Below are 12336 nucleotides of genomic sequence, written 5' to 3'. Positions count from 1 at the left end.
TTTCGGATTTTGTTATAAGTGTCTGAACATATGTAAGAATAATCTGTAAAATTTTTGTTAAATTTCTAATATTTTAGAAATAGATATTAAACATTCTTTTTGAACATTTTGATAAAACGTTTCATTTTTCTTTTTCTGCAGAATAAGATTGTAAATGCTGCTTGAAAAATATAAATTTTGTCAAAAAAGATATAACAGTAATTATTGAATGCATTTGTAATTCAGTCAATTTTAAATTGTCGTCCATGTTCACTGCATTCATTGCACCGAATCCATTCCGTTACTAAATTGCATGAAGTATATTGGAGAAACGGAACATACCCTTCATTCCTTGCTATGCACTAAATACTTATGCGCTTCATGCAAGAAACGGAACGCACCCATAATTTCCACCACGCGACAAAAGTTGAACTCAATCCAACTTTCGCCGCGCGGCAAGCGTTTTGTGCATGAGCCAATATATACCTAGCATTCCCATGCTTTTCAATGGTAGGGGTTGAAGCCGAAAATTGACAGTTTAGGTGGACCCATATTATAATGTATTCTTTTCAATTAACCTTTTTGCATCGTTCAAAGTACAATACGAAGAGAGAAATAAAAATAACGAAAATGTGTTGTATTTGCGAATAATATATATAAAAAAAGGTTATGTGTTCTTGACAGCACTAGTCGCAGAAAGTAGACGAACGTTGCAAACAGAATAGCTTGGGGCTGTGGTCAAAATCTCGCTACAAATGCTTTGAAGCATGGTTTGATGCAGCATCGCGTTGATCGTACCCTTAGTCTAAGTATGGCTGCTTTTCTTTTAGGAGACACATTCGACACACTTGATATAAATCGACACGTTGCTTTCCATTTACAATTTTGTTCAAACTCGATCGACACATTTCACTTCTGCTCGAGAGGAGAGTCAGAGTGTGTTTCAAGTCTGTTCAAGTGTGATTTTGATGAATTAAGTATAAGTTAAGATATTAGAACATACCTGCAACCATTATTTTGTTCTGTTTTCAATATACAGAATTATTTGAATCAATGTATGTTAATCAAAAATTACAATGGCAAATATATACTTTTAATATATTTTTTATGTTAAGAATAAATAAAAAAATAATTTATATATTAAGTAATATATATATATATATATATATATATATATATATTACTTAATACAAATAATTTTATATTAAGATTTTTTATTATTTTCAATAATAAAAAAAAATTCAAATCTTTTAAGGTATTAAAAGTTCGTACACACTGTACATACGCGTTCCATTTAAGTATGGCAAACTGTGTTCGAGTGTGTTATACTGTGTCAATTTGTGTCTCCTAAAAGGAAAGCAGCTTATATGTTGCCTATATATAGGTCTGTTCGCGTTGTTTGCACTTTTGACACTCGACTTCTTACCTTTCTCTTTTTTCAAGGTAAAATATCTATCTCATTTTAAGTGCAAAAATATTTGGGGATTTCATGCAATGCTAAGAGTAAAAGGTATAGATTTTAGGTTTTCTGTGACTGAACATTTTTGGAACTTGAAGTGAGATAGGTACATATTTGTTGACAGTGAGAAAGAGAGTGCTAGTGCAGTCTAATGCAGAAACAGAAAACAGATCACTTATGTCGTTAATCTCGACATTCCACTTGGGAATTCAAAGATGGCATGGGAGCTTCACATGTGTCTCGTACGCTATTTTTTACGTCTAGAAAGGCTGGATGACAAATGGAAGGAATTATCGAAAAAGGCTGAGAGATCGCTCGAAGGTCTAGCTAATCGAATAGAGCAATTGCGCCATGTCACGAAGTAAGTAGACAACAATTGCAGGTTTTTCTAGCGATCGCGCGATGATCTGCTATTGCGGAATTTTGAGGGAAGTAGATTGGAGTAAAATAGGTGGTATGATTGCGCTTGGCAAAGCGAGGATAGAAAAAATGACATCCAAATAATTGATTTTAGAAACACAATGTTTTTTCAATACATCTTGAAACTAATAATAAATCGGAAATCAAAATGAATGTATACAAGATAAAAAAATGAAACATTATTATAAAGTATAAATAAAACATTTTGTTACTACACGAGAAAATAAAATATCTCAGAGAACATGCATGTCTGAAAGACATCTAAAAAATGTCTTGAACTAAACTCTTTAAGACTCTTTTCCAAAAGAGCCTTTTAGACATCTTTCAAATATTTTCAGATAATTATACAGTTTAACATAATTACCTTAAAGATCAATAAAATTAGACTTATTCGATTTGCGTTTTTACATGAAATGAAATAATCTGGCAAAAAAAGCGTCATCCTATCCTGTGATCCGAGCGTTAAAGTTGATAATCTATTAAGGTTAGGAAATCTGTCAGAAACAAAATGAGAGTAATTCTTCAGAAGAGCTACCTTCGATTTTTATGAAATTAGGCTCATTCGACGCATTTTTGCATAAAATGAAAGAATCTGATAGAAAAACGTCCGGGACTGCTCTACGAAGCGAGATATTGAGCGGCTCCGCCGAACCAAAAGAAAATATATCCTACCCGTTTGGAACCTAATCGTCTAGAAGTTGAAGCCTAGTGTCCGCTTGGAATATTTCTACTCCATGAAGATAGTGAAGTGTGACAACAATTTTTTTAAAGCTTTTTCCTGTGTAAGCTATAACTTTTAGGTAGTTAGGCCCCAAGCGAGTAGGATATGTTATTTCTTTTGTTCGAGGTGGCGTAGTCGCCCCAAATCAATAAGCACTAGTCTATACAATCCACTGTCTATATGACAGATTAATGATCGCATTATGTAATAACATCTTATATGCAAAAAAATGAACATTTTATGTTCATTTTTACATCAAGATGGGAGCATATTTATATTTACTCCAATAGTGTGCTGGAATTTCATGGGACCCTTCAACATTATTTCCAAAATTTCATTTATTTTTGAAATTGTAGTAAATCCAGAATTTCTTTTTAAGACTGAATTAAATTTCAAAATAACTTCTTTTCCATCTGGTGTTTTAAAAATATTTTCTATAATATTAGTTACCAAATCCATGAGCTTAGTTAAAGGTATATATACCTCTCATTTCTAACTTTTTCATAATTTTTGGTAAATATTTAAAGTGAGTTTGAATATATACCAAATCATTATCAAGTTGTTTATTTTGCAATACTTCCTGAACTATTTTTATGTAATATCATTTACAATGATTGAACCACCTGTATCATTTGCAAATGATTGAACCACCTATATTTTTAAATAAAAATAACCAATGCATAAACAATATGTTATACATATTAATAAATTTTACTATAATAAAAGAAAAAATATAAATCTCTTTGATTTCAGCGAGATATTTTGAATAAAATAATGCTGTTTGCCATGTTCCCCTTCTTGTTATAACTGATTCAGGAGATAATAGTACCATTTTTTCTTAATAACTTTCAACATGAAATGGAACTTTTAAAATGACTTTTTTTACTGAAGATATTAATTTGTTAACTGATTGCAAATAAAAACGTATTTATTCCGTGACTCTATTAATCTATGAATTAAGCAAGTTAAATGCAACATATTAGAATAAAATATTTTCAAATAATCAATAGCTTTTATTGTATATACGGCTGCATCTGTGACGAGTAATAATACTTTTTCTCCATTATCATTTGGCCAACAGTGTTAACAGTGTTGTATTGATAAATCGAGCAATAATTGCATGATTCATTTGTTCCAATTGTTTACATGCAAGTAAATATAGAATTCTTGATTCATCTTCGCACATTTTTCCAATAATTAAATTAGTTATATAACGACTAGAACAATCTGTAGTCTCATCTACAGAAATCCAAACATAATTTTTACCAATATTATCATGAATTTTTTGAATTTTTCTATTGTAACATTTTTCAAGATAATTTTTTCGAAGCGTCGATTCATTAGGAATTTTTCGATTTGTATATTTTTTCAAAAAATTACTCCATATTTTATTATCGAGTTCATGCCAAGACATATTTACAACCATCATTGCTTCATACAATTCATAACAAAATGAATTTTATATTATCTTCTAAATTAATATTCAAATCATAATTTTCAGCTTTATTGCTTTTGTGTACTGCAGTGTTTAAATGTTGTGTCAATTGCGATTTCCATTCACATGAAATCTTGAAAGCAAAATTTATTTATATAATTAGATTGTGCACAATACTTAAATTCAGTAATATAAAATTTAACATATTTCACGTATTCCACACAAATTCAATACAAAACTTTAAGGACTTGAGTGGACTATTTGTTATAAACCGTCACAAATACAAAATGCTTTTTGCTATGAAATATCAAATAATATACATTTTTTTTGCATAAGTTGCAAATATTTGCTCCATCAAAAATATTTTTCATCCATTGATTTTATCCAGTTATTAATTAGAATATATCTCTTCTTTTTAATTTTTCCCATTTTATGAACTTTATAATATTTTTCGAAATAATATTCACTCTCTCACTACTTCACAAGATAACAGTTAGCAACGTACTGATTTCAGAATGTCTGAACGTTCGCATGTTCCAAAGTGGTAATGATAAATATTTACGTATTTTACTTTATTTACGTATTTGAGGCCTATTCCGTAAATCTTAACGACTAATGATATCGTTAAATTGTCGTTGTGCAGCTTGATATTAATAAAAAAATAACATTGAAATTAATAAAAAATACATAAAATTATTTAAAATATGTAAAAATATGTAAATATGCACGAAATATGCAAATATGCAAAAAATATACAAATATGCAAAATATGTACAAATATGCAAAATATGCTCAAATAAATATATATATATATACATTTATATATATATATATACATAATATATATACATTTTTACTACTTTTTTAATAAGACACATTTCTACTTTAGTCTTACTTTCCGCACTCTAAAAAAATATGCAATTGCATAGAAATCCGATGTCTAGTCATAAATCAGAAGTCAGAAGTTAAAAACTGACTTTGATTGATTGATCAATTTTTAGCTTTTAATTTCTGATTACTAATGGCTTATTGTAGAAGGCCATATCTTAAGGATGTCTTTAGGATGTCGTAAATCGAAGCATAACACATCTTAAAGATGTCATTCGGATACTTCCAAAAAATGTCTCGTGAATTTTAGGATGTTTTTATGATGTCTTGTAAGATGTCTCAATGTTCTTTTCTCAATGTTCTTTATAATTATCTAATCCTACGCAAGTGCAAATATAAAGTACTTATATCGACAGTCACGAAAATTTGAATAGTAAGTTTTCGAGTTTAAAAATAAATTAATAATTTATTTTCATAAATAATATATAAGAAAACAAATTGATTAATTAATTAATTTTTTTGCAGTGAAAAAATAGACGGAGCAGAAAATAGCATAGATCAGGAAACGCGGGAAAGATTGATATTTAAAGTCCTTATGGACCTCGAGGAAGAAATTGCACTTCTTTCGAATATCCTGATGCAATTTAATGATATCAATCAGGTAGGGGAGACCGGAAAAATAACAAGGGGACAATAGCAACATCATTAATATTTCTTAAATTATAATAAATATGAATATGCGACTATATGTCGTAAAATTCTGTAGATATATTGAATCATTCGTTACATGCTGATTCTCACGGAACGTATACGAGTGCAGAAGCAAAAATTACTTTTTCCATACATTAAGTAAGTTTTATTGCGTATACAAAATCTAAAATTTTTTTTTTCGTTTCTTATAACGAAGGTGTAATGTATTATCTTAATGTTTTAATAATTATCTGCATTAATGGTTATTTCAGTTGATTTTTATCTAGGTTTTTTATTTTAAAAATTTACTGTAAATCATAAAATACCATTAGGAGATAATAGTCGATGCCTTAATTGTAACGTTACACTTGTCCCCGAACTTATTTGATTTTTTTAGAATATATATAAAAAAAGAATATATATAAAATAGAATATATATAAAATAGGACTCCTAATAATTGTAAAATTGTACTATAATATAGATTTAAGGGGGCTTTGGAATCAGCACGGTAAGAGGTGCGCAATCTACTTATATAATCATCTTATATAATCATTAATAGTATAATGTGTATTAAAAGATGTAAGTTTGAATATTTCGGCTATCGATTTTAGACATCTTTAGCAAATACATAATTAATATATTAACAGAGAATATCTTATATCCAGTCGGAAAGTAAGAAAAGCATAAACATCATACAAAGAAGTTGCCTGTCTTCTTGTTAACAAGTGATTGCATTTTCAATCCTATATAACACTGCATAAAAGTATATTACAATATTGAGTATATTACAATATTGAGTATATGAAAAAGATTTGTATAAAGATTTGTATGTTGTAATGAAATTTAAAAATCGTCAAAATGTATCGAATGTTCTTAACTATTCACGTCTAAAAATGTAATGACTTTTAGTACACATTATACTATTAATGATTATATAAGTGTAGATTGCGCACACACCTCTTATCGCGCTGACTCCAAAAGTCCCCTTAACTCTATATTATTTGATTTTATTTTAGTATTATTTTGTACAATGTTATTTGTATTTTTCTTCATAAAATTGTTATTAAGAAAAGACAGATAAGAGAAAAATTATATAAAAGAAGTGCCTTTATACAAACAGACGTTAAACAGACGTTTAAAGAGATTATAAAGGACTAATTATCGATTTGTGCAGCTGCAAGAAAGAATATAACTTATATAGTTGTATCTCTGGCAAATGTGATACAATTGTCCTCTTCTGTTGTAATTGTTTCACGGGGTTGGGACAGTTGTAATAAAATTTCTCTAGTCTTTAAACAAATATAATTTTTTTCTAGTTACATATAAAAATTAAACCAAAGAAAATTTTGTAGTTAAGTAAATTCTACATCTAAAGATACAAGATATTTTTTAAATGTAAATATTATATTTAAATTGTTATAACATTTCAAAGTGAAAATGTTACTTTTGTCCCCGGTCTCCCCTATTATCTTCATTCTGCAAGTTAACACGATTAGAAAACACGATATTTGAATCTGCGATTTCAGGATTTGAAGAATTATTTGGTTAATTTAGAAAACGCTAGAAACAAGATATCTTTAAAGGACAAATTAATGCAAGAATTAATTAAGGGAACATCTTATCGACCAACGCTTGAACTACTCCTGCAATGGGCTACGGAGAGTTATCAATTTTTTCATAATATGTATTTATCTTTTTAAGAACAGTGATAAATGAGATCTTAATATTTAATTTATTATGTTTTGTATGCATCAGGTATCTTCGTATCAGCGATTGTATGAAATCAATTGATTACAAGACAGAGGAGACTGTCAGCAATCTGATTTCTTCTTTCATGGAAGAGGATCGTGGAAGAAAATACATAAATAGTAGGTGTAATTTATTTCTTAATTTCTTTTGCATCCAATAAAAGTAATAAAAGCTATTAAGAGAATATAATAATCCACATGTATGAAACGAGAATGAATTGAAATGGATTCAGTTCTTCAGCAAAACGCATTTGCGAAATGAAACATTAAATGAATCCTTTTCAATCCAAATTTTTCTTTTTTATAATTACATATAATCATCAGGCAGTTTTAAAATATGTTATCGTAAATTGATAATTGTAATTGGTTAAATTTTAACTTATTTAGTACTCTTCAATTCAAAATTCTGAATAAGAAATGTAATTTTTTAATCCTGTTGATTGGATTCCTTATTCACAAAAATTCACAAGACTCGTTCACGCGACAAATGAGCTCAGTTTTTGATTGATCGAGATTTTATATTACATAACAGGACCGTTTCTTCGGTTTTAGACCGTATTGGTTTTTACATGTAAATAATATTAAAGATAATTAATTAAGTATAAATTCTCCTTATAAACGCAAATTATATCTAGAATGTTATATGAATATTATCATAAAAATTAAAATATTATATTATTTCGAGAATATTATATTACAATGTTTTTTTTAATATGCGAATGTTCTTTAGATATTATATATCCACTTTATATAATATCCTTAGTATTATGTCTTTAATATCCGTAAAATATTATTAAAATATTTATTATTATTAATCATTTTTATATAAGCGCAACTTGAATTCACAATAAATAACGAAAACATCTTGTTAATTTATGCTGCATCTTAATGTTTAAATAATGATGTAATTTTATATACATATCCAGTTCTACAACTGCGCGTCAAAATCATTTTCAGTCTTTAAACGTAATCTTAAACTAAACTGGGATAATAGTTTTACAAATTAAAGTAAATGTCATTATAATAACTTATACAATATTATATATATAGTAACATGGGCCGATTGTTCCATTTTCAGATAAACTATCGAGCACAAAAAGAATTCAGTTGTATGTCAATTTCGAGTTCATTTTCAAATGTAAAAAAAATTCTTTTCAGAATTTTTGTGTCTGAAAGTGAATTCTAAATTGATGACATAACAATTGATTGAATTCTTTTTCTTTTCTCTCTGTGCTATGTGGTAATTTACCAATTAGATAAACAAAAGAGTAAAAGAGTGAAAACATAGTTTATCAAAAGATCGAACAACCTAGCCTAAAAATGTTATTTTTAAAGATAATTATTTAGAATACAGATTGCACCTTCAATTTTAATGAAATTAGGTTCATATGACGTGTTTTTGCTCGAAACGAAAGAATTTGTAAGAAAAAATGTTAGGTCGGCTCCGCGTACCGAGATATTAAGCATTAAAGTTAATTACTATTGAGGTTGGAAATCTGTCAGAAGTAAAATGAAGTCTCTAATTGTACATTCCACTGTGGTACATTCCACATGGATTTCGACTTTTTACGCGAAGCGACTCTCATCTCTCTCCCCTGCAAAGGGACGCATGATTTCTATTATAGATGCATTCGGCATTACAAATCGGAGGCACTGTTTGCTCTTTTATCTCGTTGAAAATCGTTTGGCAATTCGCATCTTTCTGCTACATGTTACCTCATCTGCGTTCGATATTAATTCTAGAGCCAATCGAGTTTGATCTACTCCGGATTCAAAGATCGAGTTTGCAGAGCTAATGCAGATTTTCGCGCCTAAATTAAATTCATAACCTGAATATTTATAATAATGTATCCAATTGATTCGTTAACACGTAATGTACATTTATCTCTTTTAATACTTCTATTTTACAAATAATGTGAATACACAAATAATTTGAACTATTGTAGTATAAATTAGTTCGGTTCGTTTCTCTAAAGATGGCTCCAGCTGTTGTGAATGATTCATAGTGACAGCTGATTTTGGCAGTTTCAGAGAGGTTAAACATCTGCTAATAATATTCAGTTTATATCGCTTTGAGTTTCATACAAAAATTTTGATTTTTACTGTATTTGAAATATCGAATTTTGTGTTAATCAAGCAGCATTTGCGGGAGATTTTGATTTTCTGCTTTAATTGGAAGAAAAATGCGACTAAAGTCCATCAAATGCTTATTGAAGTTTATGACACTGCTTCAATTGATAAATCATGTAGGGAATGGTTTCGACGTTTTAAGGATGGAGATTTCAGCGTTGAAGCTCGCTCTGGACAGCCAAAAAAATTCGAAGACAAAGAATTAAAGGCATTATTCGAAGAAGATCAGAGTCAAACGCAAGAGGAGCTTGCAGAATCATTGGAGGTAACTCAACAAGCCATTTCTGTACGATTGAGAGCCATGGGAATGATTCAAAAACAAGGAAATTGGATGCCTTATGAACTGAAACCGAGAGACGTTGAAAGGCGATTTTTCAACAGCTGATTGCGAACAGCAATCATTGATTCAAAGACAACAGAGAAAAGGTTTTTTGCATCGGATTGTGACTGGAAATGAGAAGTGGATATTCTACAAAAACTCCAAGAAGAAAAAATACTACGCTAAGCCCGATCAATCGTTGCCATCAATCGTCGACCTCAACATCAACATCACGATTCGAAGATCAGGCTTTGTATTTGGTGAGACCAAAAGAGTCTTGTTTACTATGAGCTGCTGAAACCTGGCGATTCCATTACAGATGATCCGTATCGCTACAATTGATTCGTTAGAGCCATGCATTGCGAGAAAAACGGCCAGAATACGAGCAAAGACATGATAAAGTTATTCTTTTTCATGATAACGCTCGGCCTCATGTCGCTAAAGTCATAAAAAAATATTTGGAAACGCTCAAATGGGATGTTTTACTGCACCCGTATTCTCCGAACATTGCTCCTTCTGATTCTGGCTGTTCCGAAGGATGCAGCAAGTTCATTTCTTTCGCAGAAATCGAAAATTGACTCCAAAATTGAATCGCCTCCAAAGACGAGTCATTTTTTCGAGATGGAATTCGAAAATTGCCTGAGAGATGGGAAAAAGTAGTAGGAAGCAATGGACAATACTGTTCATTGTTTTGAAATAAATGCACAAACAAACGGACCGAACTAATTTGTATTCCCAATATTATAATGTCTGAGTCTACAAACGCTCTAACAAATGCTATCAAATAGAAATTGAGTATATTATGTACAATATTTAACGAAGAAGTTTTTAATTTTTTTCTTCTTTATGAATTTGAAGTTACGAAAACAAAGAATTTGCTAGATAATTTTTAGATCAAAGCTTATGCACATATAGAATGAAATATTAGGTGTAACTTTGCTTCCGTCGTTTTCCTATAGATGGCTTTAGCGGTAAGTGGTGGTCGAAGTAAATAGATCATAGACGTCATACAATAAACTTCTGTTAACTTCTGGCATCTGTTAACATAACCCCATAGAAACATTAGTGTCGATTTGTGTCTGCATCATAAAGTTATTCTCGATTGAAAATGTCAGTTTACGAGCCAAATTCTCGTCATTTGTGGGAGGTTTTAATTTTTTGCTTCAATATGAAGAAATCTGCGGTTGAGGCTCATCTCGGAGCGGCTCATCGAATGCTCTCAAATACTTATGGTGAGGCCGCTATTAGTGAAAGAACGTGTCGTGAGTGGTTTCAACGCTTCAAGAACGGTGACGTCCAAGGTCATGCTCTGTATTTGGTGGGACCAGCTCGGCGTAGTGTATTATGAACTGTTAAAACCGACTGAAACAATCACAGGCGATCGGTATCGAAATTGATGCGTTTGAGCCGAGCATTGAAAGACAAACGGCCGCAATACAACGAGAGACACGATAAAGTGATTTTGCAGCATGATAATGCTCGACCCCATGTTGCGAAAGTGGTCAAGACATACTTGGAAACGTTGGAATGGGAAGTCCTACCCCACCCGCCGTATTCTCCAGACATTGCTCCCTCTGACTATCCCTTGTTTCGATCAATGGCACGCGGCCTGGCTGACCAGCACTTCCGATCTTATGAAGAAGTAAAAAATTGGATCGATTCGTGGATAGAGATGACCTCAAAAGATGACCAGTTTTTTCGACACGGGATTCGTACGCTACCCGAAAGATGGGAGAAAGTAGTGGCCAGCGATGGACAATACTTTGAATCATAAATGTATAACCAGTTTTTTACAATAAAGCCTCGAATTTCGGAAAAAAACGGCGGAAGCAAAGTTGTACACCTAATAAAATCAAATTGCATTAATATATTAAAGACTCTAACGATTATAAATCAAATGATATAATTTATAAATTGCTGAAATTTATTTTGCAATGTAGTATTTTTTTTTTTTTAAGAAAACACCTTGCATATGAGTCTGCTATTCATGTGTAACGATCTATTTTTAGTATAAGACTATTATCTATTATCAGTTTCTAGCGAAAGAAATTTTCAATTAATAGGATATTTTTTATTTATTCATAAAAATAAACAATTTCATTTTATAATCTAACTTTAAAGGACAGTTTATAGTCAAAACAGCTCTGTAGTCGGAATTAATTCTTGGCATTCGGATTGCTCGAAGATTACGTGATCAAGCTCGCATCTCAGATTTACATTGCCGAACGCATCTTATAATTATACTGTTATATATGGGTTTATCCCATATTAATATTATTCGACCTTGCGAAGCTACTCTCATCCCCCTCTTTGCAGGAGTAAAGAGGGAGGGGTGAAAAGTCGAAATCATGGTGAAGGGATAACATGGTATGTGCGATTGGACAGTATTTCTCTTTAAATCTTCGCCCTCTCCAGTCTAGTCGTCTAGTCTTATTGTGCTGAGCGAATTTAAACTTATACACCTGGTATAAACTGTCAACTGCATGTGTAACGAAATAATGTGTAACAAATTTTAAAATGATTGATGAATGTACAATTGTTACAATTGTTAACAACTGTATTATTACAACATTGTAAATGAATAAACATTTTTGTATATATATATA

General features: G+C 30.5%; 1 protein-coding gene across 1 annotated transcript in view; it reads left to right on the top strand.

Moving 5' to 3' along the window:
• Nucleotides 1-1400: 1400 nt before the first annotated feature.
• Nucleotides 1401-12336, top strand: part of LOC108684310 — a 20037-nt gene continuing 9101 nt past the window's right edge. The window contains exons 1-5 of the mRNA XM_018188573.1: nt 1401-1489; nt 1563-1799; nt 5368-5503; nt 7060-7217; nt 7289-7401. Of these exons, the coding sequence (XP_018044062.1) occupies nt 1654-1799; nt 5368-5503; nt 7060-7217; nt 7289-7401 (553 nt within the window). The 5' untranslated portion in view covers nt 1401-1489; nt 1563-1653. The remainder of the gene's footprint in view (nt 1490-1562; nt 1800-5367; nt 5504-7059; nt 7218-7288; nt 7402-12336) is intronic.

This window comes from Atta colombica, unplaced genomic scaffold, assembly GCF_001594045.1.
Source record: "Atta colombica isolate Treedump-2 unplaced genomic scaffold, Acol1.0 scaffold132, whole genome shotgun sequence".
NCBI lineage: Eukaryota > Metazoa > Arthropoda > Insecta > Hymenoptera > Formicidae > Atta > Atta colombica.
Note: the sequence above shows the minus strand (reverse complement) of the source record. Positions and strands in the feature narration are given on the sequence as shown.